This window comes from Molossus molossus, unplaced genomic scaffold (genome assembly GCF_014108415.1).
Source record: "Molossus molossus isolate mMolMol1 unplaced genomic scaffold, mMolMol1.p scaffold_m16_p_7, whole genome shotgun sequence".
NCBI classification, from domain to species: Eukaryota; Metazoa; Chordata; class Mammalia; order Chiroptera; family Molossidae; genus Molossus; species Molossus molossus.
The window spans coordinates 108,912,172-108,926,755 of record NW_023425401.1 but is presented as its reverse complement, the minus strand read 5'-3'; the positions used below and the strand labels follow the sequence as shown (position 1 = coordinate 108,926,755).

Sequence of the window (14,584 nt, the reverse complement as noted above, 5' to 3'; positions counted from 1 at the left end):
CCTTTCTCTGATTTGTCAAAAGAAGCAATATTTTGAGGAAGAGGCCATGCAGGCGGTGACAGGTCACCCCCCACCCCCCCAGGTTCAGAAACAGCCCCTGTGACACAGGAAAGTTCCTATGGGGCACACACCCTGCCCCCAGCACTCATGGAAGGTGCACCTGCCCAGCCCTACTCCCCAGGGCCCTTCTCAAGGCTCTGCTTCTAGAATGTTCCTGCTTACTGGGGACAGACAGGCACTGCTGGTCCACAGAGGGCCTGGAAGACCAACTCCAAGGCCCTGACTTTGATGGGCTCCCCAAACCACTATGCTGGCTGCCCCTGCTCTGCATTGGACAGAGCAGCCCTGTGGGACTCAGGGGGCCTGGAGTGCTGTGTGGGTGGATCTGGTGGCAGATGGAGCAGAGCTATAGTGCCCTACTGTCACCTGCTCACACGTGGAAGTCTGGAGCAGTGAACACAGAACAGGGACGTTGCAAAGCGAGATGGAGAACACAATATGGGTAGGCTCCCCCTGTGTGGGTCAATTCTCATAGTTTTGTTTGGTATATTGCAAATCAAGGAAGTTCTTTTTTTAAAAAAAATTTATTTTTGTTACAGATGTTTCTCCTTTTTTACCCCATTGACACCCTCCTCCCCCATCACCCCGCCCCATCCCTGGCTTTGTTGTCCATGTCCATTGTTCATACATACATGCATATAAGTTCTGTGGTTTATCTCTCCCCCCAACCCCTCTTTTGGGTATTGTCAGTCTGTACCCTACTTCCACGTCTCTGGGACTACCCAGTTCCTCAGACTGTTATGTTCATTATATTCCACAAATAAGTGAGATCATGTGGTATTTGTCTTTTTCTGCTTGGCTTGTTTCTCTTAGGATAATACTTTTCAGGTCCCTTCATGTCGTCTCAAAGGATAAGAGATCTTTCTTACAGCTGCATAGTACTCCATTGTGTATGTGTACCACAGCCTTTTTTTTTTTTTCAAATCTTTATTGTTGGATGTAAAATGTATTACAGATGTTCCACATTTTTCCCCCATTGACCCCCTCCTCCCCACACCCGCCCCCTCCCACCTTTTCCCACACTATTGTCTGTGTCCATTGGTTATGCATATAAGTTCTTCTGTTTATTTCTTCCCACCATCCAACCCCTTTCCCTTTGAGGTTTGTCAGTCTAGCAATGAATTTGTACTTCTTAATCCCTTCACCTTTTTCACCCATTCCCCAACCCTCCTCCCATCTGGCAACCAACAAAATGTTCTCTATCTATGAGAATGTTTCTGTTCTGCCTGTTCATTTTGTTCATAGATTCCATTGTCGATAGATATGTATTCATTGCCATTTTGTTTGTTCATACATTTTATCTTTTTCTTCAAAAAGACCCTTCATCATTTCATATAATAAAGGTTTGGTGGTGATAAACTCCTTTAACTTTTTCTTGTCTGGAAAAGTCTTTATATGCCATCGATTCAAAATGTCAGCTTTGCAGGATAGAGTAATCTTGGTTGTAGGATCTTGGTTTTCATCACTCTGAATATTTCTTGCCACTCCCTTCTGGCCTGCAAAGTTTCTTTTGAGAAATCATCTGACAGTCTTATGGGAACTCCCTTGTAGGTAACTGGCTGCCTTTCTCTTGCTGCTTTTAAGATTCTCTCTTTGTCTTGAACCTTTTGCATTTTGATGATGATGTGTCTTGGTGTGGGCCTCTTGGGGTTCATCTTGTTTGGGACTCTCTGTGCTTCCTGGACTTGTATGTCTATTTCCTTCACCAGGTTAGGAAAGTTTTCTGCCATTATTGTTTCAAACAGGTTTTCGATTTCTTGTTCTCTCTCTTCTCTTCTCCTTCTGGCAACCCCACGATGCAAATGTTGGCATGCTTGAAGTTGTCCCAGAGGCTCCTTATGCTATCCTCATTTGTTTGGACTCTTTTTTCTTTTTGCTGTTCTAATTGGGTGTTTTTTGCTTCCTTGTATTCCAAATCAATGGTTTACTTTTTGGCGTTACCTACTCTACTATTGAATCTGTGTAATCTAGTCTTTATTTCAATTAGTGCCTCCTTCATTTCTGACTGTGCATCCTTCATTTCTGACTGGTCCTTTTTTATGCTCTTGAGGCCCTCACTAAGTTCATTGAGCATCCTTATAAGCAGTATTTTAAACTCAGCATCTGTTAGGTTGCTTATCTCCATTTCACTTAGTTTTTCTCTTGGGGGTTTGTTCTTTTCTTTCATTTGGGACCTGTTTCTTTGTCTCCTCATTTTGGCTGCCTCTCTGTGTTTGTTTCTGTGTATTACTTAATGAGAGGTATGGGGCTATGTGAAAGCAGATGTTGCTTGTTTGAAAGAATTTAGGAAAACCTGAAGCAGGATCCAAGACAAGCCAATTCTATGGTTAAGCAACTGGCAACAGCTTGGGTGGGCCTGAGAGTTGGGTGGGGCGGGGCCTCAGGGAATCACCAGGGCAGGGCTACCAGTGTGAGCCACATTGCTGGAGTCCCAGATATGGTGTCTGTCTGCTGCCCCAGGGAAGGGCTCACCAAAGGAACAAAGGCCTCTGACAGCAAGTTTGTCCTCTCCAGCCCTCACTCCAATGCCAAACAGCTCAGTTCTTCCCTGTATGTCTCTGGTGCCCCTCGAGCTGCCTCCCCTCCACGCTTAGAGGGAGTGAGTTCGATAAATTTGTGCACAGGCCCATTAAGGAGCTGCCTGGGGCTCCAGCCATGTCAGCTTCCCTGAGCCTCAGTTCCCACTGGTTTTTCCAGTCAGAAGTTATGGAGACTTCTCTTCCTGGCACTGGAACGCTGAGCTGGGCATCTGGTGTTGAACAGGGACCCCTCAGTCCTCAGTTAGGACCTTCCCAGCTGATGTATCCTCCTGATTTTTATTTGCCACACACGGGTGTGGGACCAGCCTGTCTGTCTCTGCCCCTCCTACCAGTGTCAATGTGGCTGCTGCTTTAATTTTGTAGTTGTAGGACTTCCATTCAGCTTGATTTCAGGTGGCTTTGAATGATGGTTGTTCTGTAGTTTAGTTGTAACTTTGATGTGGTTGTGGGAGGACACGATACTGCGTTTACCTACGCCTCCATCTTGATCGGAAGTTTAAGTCTCTCTGGGTCGTGTTTTCTTATCCAGTCAGCTACCCTATGTCTTTTGATTGGATCATTTAAGTCATTTACATTTAAAGTCATTATTGATAGACAGTTGTTAGTTGCCATTTTTATTTTATGCCTGTGTTCCTCTTTCTCTCTGTTTCTTCTTCTTCTCCTTCTTCTCCTCCTCCTTCTCCTCCTCCTCCTCCTCCTCCTCCTCCTCCTCCTCCTCCTCCTCCTCCTCCTTCTTCTTCTTCCAACAGCAGTTCCTTCAGCATTTCTTACAGTGCTGGTTTGGTGGTGGTACATTCCTTTAGTTTTTTTTTTTTTTTTTTAATATCTGTGAAGCTCTTTATTTCTTCTTCAATTTTGAATGGTAACCTTGCTGGATAAAGTAGTCTTGGATTCAGACCCTTGCCTTGCATTACTTTGTACACTTCATGCAACTCCCTTCTGACCTGCAGTGTTTCTATTGAGAAATCAGCTGTCAGTCTAATGGAAGCCCTCTTGTAGGTAACTTTCTATTTCTCTCTTGCTTCCTTTAAGATTCTTTCTTTGTCTTTAATGTCTGCCATTTTTATTATGATGTGTCTAGCTGTGGGTCTTTTGGAGTTCATCTTGCTTGGAACTCTCTGTGTTTCCTGGACTTGTGTGACTTTTTCCCTCACCAGTTTAAGAAAGTTTTCTTCCATTATTTCTTCAAACAGTTTCTCTACTCCTTTCTCTAATACTTCTCTTTCCAGTACACCTATAATGTGCATGTTGTTACATTTTGTATTATGCCACAGCTCCCTTAAACTCTCCTCCTGCTTTTCAATTTTTTTTCCCCATTTGCAGCTTATTTGGGTATTTTTTTTTCTACCTTGTCTTCTAAGTCACTTATTTGGTATTCAGCTTTTAAAATCTACTATTGAACCCTTCTAAGGTATTTTTCATAATAGCTATGTTATTCTTTATTTCCTCTTGATTTTTATGTATAGCTTCTACCTCTTTTTTAATGCTGAAGTAGATCCCAGTGAGCTCTTCATAATTTTTATTAAGTTGCTTGTAGTTCTCACCAAATTGTTTGAGCATCCTTATAATCATTGTTTTGAATTCTTTATCTGACAAGTTGCTTTCTTCTAGTTTCTGTAGTTCCTTTTCTGTTGATTCCTCTTCTTTTTTCATTTTGGTGTTGTTTCTTTGTCTCACCATTTTAGCAGTCTGTTAGTTCTAAGCACTGTGAGGGATATTGGAATGTGTAGGCAAGTCAGTGTGTATCAACTAAGGCTGCTGTGCCTCCCAGCCTGTTTTGGTGTATGGCTCCTCTTGCCTGCTGTGGGTCCTGGAGGGTTGACACCTGGTGACTGGAATTGGTTTGTCATGCAGGTCTGGGCTTCTCAAGACTCATTGCTGCTTTGGCTGGGGCACCGCTCATGATCAGCTTCTGCTGAAGCTGCTGGAGATGGGTCGTAGCTACCAAAATGTGCTGCTGCTGCCTGGGGTGTGCAGGTTTGCCTGGTGCCCTGCTGTGGTGTGTGGGTCCTGCTGGTATGTTGCTGGGGTGTGTGGAGTTCAACTAGTAAACTGCTGGGGTGTGTGGGTTCCACTGGCATGCTGCTGGGGTTCGTGGGTCCCTCTGGTATGCTGCTGAGGTGCGTGGGTCTGGCTGGTTCTTCTGGGATTCGTGGGTTTTGTTGCTGTGCTGCTGGTGTTCATGGGTTCCACTGGTGTGCTTCTGGGTTCGTGGGTCCCTCTGGTACACACCTGGGGTGTGTGAGTCCCACTCATGTGTTGTTGAAGAACCTTGCTGCCTGGTGGCACTCAGCTGCTAATCAGTCACTACTGGGGGTGAGTGTCAGCTTCTGGTTTGCACTGCTATTGCCACTGCTGCATCCTGCTGCCAGGAGGTGCTCTCAGGTTCCAATCCTTTACTGTTGTTGGAGGGCTGAGGATGCTCCACACCTGAGACTTTGCTGCTGCTGGGGGGGAGGGGCTTCACTCCAACTCCCCTGCTGCCTGGAGCCTGGGTAGGTCTGGAGCCTGGGCTGGCAGCCACGTTGCTACTGCTACAGGCACCTACTGTGTGCTGACCATTCCAACACAGATGAGTCCACTGGACAGATGCTACAGGACGCTCTAGTGGACTCAGGTCACTTGGCCCTAGCTGCTCCCCATTTCTTCCTCCCAGGGAAGACCCAGGATCCTCCAAAATGGCAGGGCCTCCTGGCCACCGGGCAGGGAAAAGTTCTCTGATGTGTTGCTTACTACAGAAGCCGGCTGCTTCCATCCACAGCACAGGAACCTTCTGCCCCGTGTCTCTGTACTGCTCAAGGTTGGTCATCCACATTCACACTCACTCACCCACACTCAGGTCCTGCCCATCGCCATTTTTCTCTGTTTATCTTTTAAAAAAACAGCTCTTAGTTTTGTTAATCTTTTCAATTTTTTTCCAATCTCTAGTTCTTTGCTCTCCTAACTTTGTGCTTATTTTGTTCTTTTTTTTTTTTATTCTTCACTGCAAAGCTAAGTAGTTTATTTCAAGTCTTTTTTTGTTCTCAATGTAGTATCTGTGGTTTTAACCTCCCTCTTAGAATTTCTCCTGCTGCATCCATATGTGTTTGTATGTTGTGTTTCCATTTTTGTTTGTTTCAGATTTTTTAAATTTCCCTTTGACTTCTTCCCTGTCCCATTGGTTGCTCAGGAATGCATTGTTTAATTTCATTGTGTTTGTGAGTTTTCCAGTTTTCCTTCTGTTGGTAACTTCTCTAGTTTCATACTACTGTGGTCCTAAAAAACACTTGGTATTTTTTGAATATTTTTATATTTTAAGACTTGTTTGTGTTTATTCTGTTTGCAGGCTTTGGACAACAGGCTGCTCAGGACTGATGCAGGGATGGTCAGGTGTGCAGACAGTGAAGCTGGGTGACAACTGGCACCTCCACTAAGGAACGAGCGGTCAAACATAGTAAAGAGGAGCAGAAATAGAAAACATTTTTGTTAATTATTTAAAAATGTCTTCAAAAGGCAATGGACTTGTGAAAGCAAAAGAATAACAATATGCAGCTGAACTGATAGTTTAGGAAATGTACACTCTAGAACAACAGTGATGCGGAGGGTGGGCGGAGGAAGTGATGATACCATGCTACAGTCTTACCATCCTCGTGATGTGATAGAACATCCCCTGCAGGTGGGCAGGATGAGTTAAAGGTGCACATTGTGAATTGTGGAGTGACCACTGAGAAAATAAAAGGAGGTACAGCTAATAAAGCAACAGTTGAAATAAAATGGAATTTGAACAATTCACACACACACACACACACACACAACAGAGAAAAGGAGGAAAGAGGGAACAAATAGAAACAAGCAGCAAGAGGATAAATTTAAACACAACCATCTCAATACTCATATTAGATGTAAATTGTCTTAATTCTCCAATTATACAACAGTTAGATTGTGTTAAAAAGCAAGACCCAATTGTATGCTCTCTACAGAAAATCCCATTTTATTTTTATTTATTTATTTTTTTAAACATTTATTATTATTATTTATTATTATTATTTTTATCCTCACCCAAGGACATTTTTCCATTTTCTGTACAGACAGAGTGGGAGGGAGATAGAGGAAGAGAGAGAGAAGGAAACATCGATGTGAAAGGGACACATTGAGTGGCTGCCACCTGCACGACCAACCAGGGCCGGGGACAAACTGCAACCGAGGCACATGCCCTTAGCGGGAACCGAACCCGGGTCTCTCCGGACCACAGGCAGACGCTCTAACTGCTGAGCCAAACTGGCCAGGGCGGAAATCCCATTTTAAATACAAGGACACAGCCCTGGCTGGTTTGACTCAACAGTGAGAACATTGGCCTGTGGACACAAGGGTCTTGGGTTTGATTCCTGGTCCGAGGTACGTACCTGGGTTTCAGGTTCAATCCTTGACCCAGTCAGGGTGTGTGTAGGAGGCAACCAAACAATGTTTTTCTCTTTCTCTCTCCCTTTCTTCTTTCCACTCTCTTTAAAATCAATGCAAAAATAACCAGATGAATTTTTTTTTTTTTAAAAAGAAAGATACACCATGCACAGATTGGACACATGAAACCTGCAGTCGCTGTATTAACGTCAAAGTGGCTCAGAGTGCTACCATCATTACATCTGGATAAAGAAGGGCCCTTCAGAACAATACATAGGTTAATTCATCAACAAGACAAGGACACTGAATGTGCCTCATAAGTGACTGAGCTTCAGAAACACAAGAGAACCTCAAAATTCAAAAAGTGGCTGCAGCACAGTCAGATGGAGACACGAACCATCCACATTCCCAGTTGGAGGTTTCAGCTCTTTTCTCAGTTCTGGAAGTTATTTTCTCCTTTTCCTAAACTGAGCACAGAACCAGGAAGAGAAGCCGGGTTTCCTAATTCACATTTCTGCCCCAACTCTGACTTGTGGTTTCATTTCCACATTTCCCACAGTCTTACCTGAAGAGGTCCCTGCAGGGACAGAGGGAGTCTAGACTGTTTTGGTTCCTGATCTTGGGCAGTGTGTGGCTTGGTGTGTACCCTGTAAGCTTTCTAGGCCTCTGTTTCTTCTTTGTCAGAAACACAGTGTTCCCTCTCCTGTTTCAAAGAGAGTGGGTTTCCCGAAATCACTCTGAGTGGACTGAGCACGAGGCTGTTGACAGCCTTGCGGGGATGTGACCCGGGGTGTTGCCAGGGTTCTAGGAGGCTGATTCTCAGCTCGGCCTGGACAATGTCTGGCCCTGACCAGGACACTGCTATTGGAACTTTCAGGAAGAGGCTGAATTACACCAGGTGTAGCAGATCATGCCCACAGGGTTAGCATGTCATTCCTGGGGGGTGGGCGCTGGCCATGGATGAACAGAGACTGGAGTTGTCCCTTCTTGAGCAGGGTCATCTGTCCTCTGAGTGGAGAGGAGGGAGTGAGTGTGGGGACCAGGGGACAGACATGGGGTGGGGACCATTATCCACTCTTCCCTTCAACAGAGGAGATTAGCTTCCTCAATGGGTAGAGAAAAGGGGGCAATGGCCATTTACTCCTTACTTCTCCATCCTTCAGTGACAGTGCATGGGTGTCTTCCAAACCCAGAAAAGGCCCTTTTCAGATGTAGAATCCAGCCTTGGAGGGCCATCAAGAAGGCCTTATCCCAGATTCCCTGACCTTAAGGGGTGGTGACACTGCTGAGGGGGCAGGGCAGAAGGTGTTTCTGTTTCTGTTCTCTCTCTGTTAGAGAGTTCTGGCTCGATTCCATGTGGTCCCTGAGCACATCCCACGTGACTTCACTTCTCTGAAACATCTAACATTTGTTTCATGGCTCAGCATCTGGCCTATCTTGGTATGTTCCATGTGCACCTGAAAAAGTGTGTCTTCTACAAATATTAACTTCTACAATATTAATTAGCTCTGTTGATTGAGAATGTTAAGGGAATTCTTCTAGGTCCCGGCTCATTTTCTATGGAGCTGTTCTGTCCATTGTTGGGGGGTGATGTCTCTAACTACCATTGTGGGTTTGTCTGTTGCTCTTTTCAGTTGTCAGTTTCTGCTTCATATGGGTGGCATCCCTGCTGCTGGGAAGACACCTTTAGGATACCTCTGTCCTCTTGGTGGAGTGGCCTCTATATCACTATACAGTGTTCCTCTCTGCGTCTGGTAATTTTCCTTGTTCTGAAGTCTAATTCATTTGCTGCCCATACAGCCATGCCTTCTTCCTTTTGCATGAGTAAGATTTCCACCATTTATCTTTTCCATCCTTTCATTTCCAGCCTGTTTCTACCAAAATATGTTAAAGGACTTTTCTGTAAGCCGGGAATGGTTGGCTCATGTGCTTTAATCTCCTCTGCCAATCTCCGTCTGTCACTTGGTGTGTAGGCAGCAAACCCAGTCCCTTCCCTAATGTGTCCTGGATTGCAGCCCCCGTGGGGTGTGCCTGTCCCCTGGGAAGCCTGGGTGCTCTTCCTACCTTTCCACCAGCTCTGTTGCTGTCCCCTGGGGACTCTCTAGGCTCCTTTCCTCCCCATCAAAGAGCAATAAGCAAATATTTTATGCTCACATCAGATATGGTGCTATTCATGTTTCTCATTTTATTTCACTAGTGATCATACCATTTCTCAGCAAAGGGACTTGGTAGACTCTTCCTGTGTGTTCCTTGCAAAAGTATATTGACCAGTGGACAAGACCAAAGTCAAGATTCCCTATCAGTGCCTCTTCTAAAATCTGTGCACAACCCTTGAACCACAGTGACCCTGGCAGCAGAGGCAAGGGCAAGTCTCTGCTTTTGCAGTGTTGTTCCCCTTCATGTTCACGATGGTTTCCAGGCCATCTGTGGACCTCTTGCTCCAATATGTGCTCAACTCTTGCCGATTATTGTCCCCTGTCATCTGTCTTTAGAAATCTGAGGGCAGCAGTGACTTGGGAGTACTGTAGGGAAGAGACATAGAATTAGCCAGCTCATGGGAGGTGAGCGTGAGTGTGTGTGAGGGTGGAGACGCTGGGGCTGAGCAGGTGTGTGTGGAGACATGATCCTGGCTCACCTGGCTCCTTTCCCTGGACCAGAGAGCTGACTCCGCTAGATTGCATGGGACAGAGGGGAGGCTCTGCCATGATTGTCACCAGTTCTCAGCCCACAAAGACCTGTTTACCCTTAACTTTGAGACTGAGATAAAAATTTCCAAACCTCCTCTTTAAAAAATTTTTTTTAATTTACCTGAATTGAAAAGCATATCCTCACACTATGAGTTGTCCGGCAGTGGGAAAATTCTCTGGAAGTAGACATTCTGTGAGTCTCGTTGTCTCCTAGGAACTTGAGTTTCTAGTTCAAGTGTCCTTGGACTTGTCGAAGCCTCTGCACTCAAGCGGCTAATGGATGTGAATGGGGACATAGGGGAGATGTCCCCTAATGGGACAGATGGACAGGTCTTAGTGTCTTGTCTCCTTATGGGCTCACCCCACCACTGCTTGTGTGCCTGTGTGTCTGTCTGCACGTGGGTTGTGGTTTTTGCAGGTGGGCTTAGGAATGACAGGGCAGTGTCTTTGTTCAGTGGGCATATAAGGCGGATGGACAACATCTACAAACATTGTTTTCCGTGAACACCATGTGGACATTTAGGGCATTTATTTATTGAATTCAGATTCAACTGAAAAATGGGTCTGGACTGAGGCTGCCTATAGGCACTGGCCCTTTGTCCCCTGGGGAGACAAGGAAGGATTCAATGACGGGACAGCAGCCTGAGGTCAGAGGAAAACAGGCAAAAGCAACAGCAGTTGTTTGGCATCAGACAGAGAAGAGCTCAGGGAGGCCCAGGTCACATGGGCAGGATTGGTGGGGGAGATGGGACCCAGAAGGATTTTGTCCTTGGTAGATGACTGCTGGTGAGGGACAAGGAAAGCCTGCGGGACCTGGAGGCCAGGACACCAGGGAAGGATGTGATTGTCAGTTGGTGGGTCAGAGTCCTGTTTCCAGTCTTTCACTCAGGAGGGACCTCAAGAGTGGCCTTGGACCAGTGACTGGAGAGCAGCCAGTAAGCCAGGAGCAGGCCACCCAGCAAGGCCACACACAGCTTCCTTGTCGCCATGCACTTGGGCAGCCAACCTAGCAGCCAGTGTCGCCGCCACCCCTGCTTGCGGCTGGCCAGTGCCTCTTGCACCCTTCGCAGCCGCTCCTCCGGGGTGCTGAACTTCAGCTCCTGCAGCAGGCGGTACACGTCATTGGAGTAGGGGACACCCCTATGGTCCTGCACCAGGCGCTCCACCAGCGACAGCAGCTCCAGCATCTGGGCCTCCTGCTCCCCGCCCGCAGCCTGGTTGTTAAAGGCGTAAATGCGGCCCCCGCACTGGGCAACCAGCAACCTCAGTGCTCGGTTGTCCGTGTAGCGCACAAATTCCTGCAGGGACTCCCCGGCCAGGTCCTCCTTATGTGTGAACAGGAGGATAGTGCGCCTAAGCACCTCGTCCCCGAACAGGTCCTTGAGCGCGCTCACAGCCTGCTGGTCCTGCGCAGTGAAGCGGCCCAGCTGAGTCACCAGGAGCAGGGCATGGGGCCCGGGAGCCGACAGCACATAGCAGCGGGCCCGCTCCTCATACCTCATGTCTGTCTTGGAGACTTGGGAGCTGAAAAGGTCCGGGGTGTCCATCACTTCCACGTGCCACCTGTCCCATGGGCAGCTCCCCACCTCGCAGGTTCTGGTCACCGTGGTGGCTCCCAGCTTGGAGAGGAAGCGCCTCTGGCGCAGGATGCTGTTCCCGGTGGCGCTCTTCCCAGCCCCTGTCTTCCCCACCAGGATGAGCCGCAGCCGGGGCTCCTGCGTGGGCTCTTCCCAACCTGGAGGACAGTGATCTGTGAGCTTCCAAACCTGAAAGCACCTGATCCTGGTTACAGGGACACCCAGAGCCCTTTGAACAAGGAGAGCAACAGCGCCTCCCTCTGCTCATCCAGCCAGACCCTTACTGAGGCCATTGCTCAGAGCACGCTGAACTCCGGGGTCTCCTCCAGCCCTTCCTGTCATCTGGCTTCCCCACGGGCACCTGCAGATGCTCCCCACCTGGTGGGCCTTTCTCTAGGGGACGCTCTTCACAACTCCAGGCCGACCTCAGCTGCATTATCCCTGGTCATCCACACCGTGTGGAGCTGTCCCTATCTGAGACTTCAGTGGCCTGTGCCATAGTTGCCTCAGATTGCAGCCCACAGAAGACGGGCAGGAGGGAGCAGTAGACCTGGGGGTGAAGGTCTGTCTGGACTCCCAGACACTCTGGACTTGACTCACACCCTGCCACCAGCCAGCTGTGCCCCCTTGGAAGTAGCTTAATCTAAGTGTTAAACCTTTGTGCAGAAATGGGAATATTACATAGAGTTGTTTCTCCTGGGGTTGTTGAGAGGATTAGATGAGATCACCTTCTTCCTTCTTCCTTCTGTCTTTCTCTCCTCCTCTGTCCGCTCTTAGGCCTGCTGCCTACTAATAAGACACCTGTTCAACCCCCATCCTGGTTCACTACCACTCCACCTGGTGAATCACGCTCTGCATCCTCTTCTGTGGGGACCAGCGTAGGTTTGATCTCATTTTACAGTCTGGGAAGGGAGGCACAGTAGTCAAAGAAGTCACATCTCCCAGCTGGGCTGGGGCAGAGACCCAGCTGAAAGCACATCTCAGGACTCTTGCTGTCTCACCCCAGACACCTCAGAGACCCCTTTGGGGCTGTCTGTTCAGTCCTGAGTTCACCCATTCCCCTCATACCCAAGGCTCACACCTGGGGCAGGTGTGCAGTGTGCATGTCCTTACCATAGGAGCTTTCTTCATCTCGTACCATCTTCCTTCCTCCCATGACTACCTGGAAGAGTCCCAAACACAGCTTGTTCATTCATCATCCATCCATCCATCCATCCATTTATCCATCCATCCATCCATCCAATTGGTATAAATTCCTACAATGTGTGAGGCCAAATCCAAAGAGCTGGTGACACCACAGTGACACAGTCGTGGTTCCTGCTTCCTCTGAACCTCAGAGCAGAGGGAAGAACATGGCAAGGACCTGGGCTGGGGTAGGAATGACACCGTGAGAGGGTTGGGGAGCTTGGTTTGTGTTTCAGGGACATGAAATGCAAGGGCAGCTGGGGGATTGCCACACCCACTCCTGTCAGTGAGAGACCTTTACACAGTAATTTCCCAGGCAATTCTATGTCGGTGACCAAAGCTGTGGACATCAGGGTTTCCCAGGAAAGCTCTCGACCAGGGGAGACATTGGGAAACCCTGAGAACTAGAAAGGTGGCTCAGTGACTTAGAGAAGCACCTAGAGGGGCTGGCCTGGGGGGCAGACAGGAGGTGAAGTGGAATTTTGGTTGGAATCTGGAAAAGAAACGTATGTCCCAGGTGATCCATAGCTGGTGACTCTGCTCTCGGGAAGTCAAATCATCATCTGTTCTCAGTGTGCCTAAATGTGCTCGGTGTCCTGCAGAGACTGGGACAGTCCCCTCTAACTCCTGATGTCCTGCCCTAAGCTGAGGCTCCTCAGTGTAAGAGGTTCCAGCCAGTGAGTCATCATTTAATACAGTGAAACATCTGTGCTCACAGAGTCCTGAGCACAGTGCAGTCTGCCCTCAGTCTACCTCTCCAGCTCAGGACAACGACCCCCTCACTCAGATGCCCCCAGAGAACAGATGTCGGGCCTTTGCCAGCTGCCATGTGCTCTCAGGCCTGTGCCCGGTACCCTCCCCCACACCCTGAGTCCTGCATGTGCTTCTCAGTCTTTTTCCAATTCCACCTCCTCACGTGGTCCACCTGGTTACTGCAGGTGACTGTGTTCTTTCTGCACAAGGAGCAGCCAAGGAAGAGGTGGGCAGGATACCTTGTCTCTGCCAAAGGACTTAGATGACCAGCTGGCCTGGTCCTGTATGCAGAGGCGGTCCTGGTTCTCTAGGGACCCCCTCCACAGCAAAGCCTTCAGTCCTGTTCACCCCTATTCAAATGACACACTCCCAGGACTGACAGGGACCAGAAATGGAGGAAGGGCCATGGCTGCAGAGCGGAGCCCAGGGACTGAGCTAAGGGGAGGCTCCCGGGCAAAGGTGGAGGTGAGAAGGCTCAGGGTGACCTTAGCCCAGTCCTGAAAGAAGCTTTGTGGGCCCTCGGAGGAGAGGGGAGTGTTTAGGCGGTTCAGCCGGTACACACAGGATTTTCACTCTGTAACATGTTCTGAGGCTAGACTCGCTTCTGTGTCCTCAGACATTTCCTGGCCTGTGCCCAGCATGCTCATGGGGATTGTCTGCTGCCACTAAAGCCCTGTGCCCTCAGGGGGCAAGCAGACTTCTCCTTCCTGGTCAGGGGAGGAGGGGAGGAGAGGGCTGTCCCTGAGCAGGAGCCTGGGCACCCAGGCTGGAGGAGATGCTCATGCTGCTCCGGACCTCCTGTGTGAACCCCGCAGCCCTACACAGGGGTGTGGAGCTACTCCCAGGCCCCGCTGCCCTTCCTGGTTCCACTAGAACAGAGGCTCCCTCAGCCGGCTTCTTCCAGGTGCTCACAGCTCCTACTCCCTGGGGGCTCCCTTCCCCCACTCAGGCTCACCTTTCCTGCAGAGTTGGTGACAGGCTCTGACGCTGGCCCTGAAGTCCCTGAACTACCGCTGTCCTCAGACTGTGAGCACCGCAGGCTGCTCCTCCCAGTACAAAGGGAAGTGTCCCGCCTCTCAAACCTCAGAGGGCAGGAAGCCCAGGGAGGGGGGGCCCAGGGGTGACAACTTAAAGAGACAGGATCACTCACCTCTGAGGCAGGGGGGATGGGAAGTTTCCTCTGTGCAGCCCTGCCATGGTCTATCCTGATGTTCTCAGAAGGTCCCTCGATGCCAACAGCTTGTCCCCACAGGGGCTGTAACCTCAGAGGAGAAGAGCCTTAGGTTTCTGAGGCCTGTTTTCACTTCTTGCCTTGATCACTAATCTTGTTTTTGGTATTTTCTCATAAAATGGCCCCTCAAGAGTCCCCTTCCCTGAGATTGTACCACCAAGGGTTCCTAACGAC

The 14,584-nt window shown here is 48.8% G+C and overlaps 1 protein-coding gene across 1 annotated transcript; it reads right to left on the bottom strand.

The window, feature by feature from the left end:
* Positions 1 to 10,006: 10,006 nt before the first annotated feature.
* Positions 10,007 to 14,238, bottom strand: LOC118619809 (GTPase IMAP family member 1-like). The gene is made up of 3 exons (XM_036246568.1): positions 14,135 to 14,238; positions 12,355 to 12,403; positions 10,007 to 11,399 (listed from the first exon to the last, which is right to left on the bottom strand). The coding sequence occupies exons 2-3, from the start codon at positions 12,395 to 12,397 to the stop codon at positions 10,546 to 10,548; spliced, it is 897 nt and encodes a 298-aa protein (XP_036102461.1). The 5' UTR covers positions 12,398 to 12,403; positions 14,135 to 14,238; the 3' UTR covers positions 10,007 to 10,545.
* Positions 14,239 to 14,584: the final 346 nt, after the last annotated feature.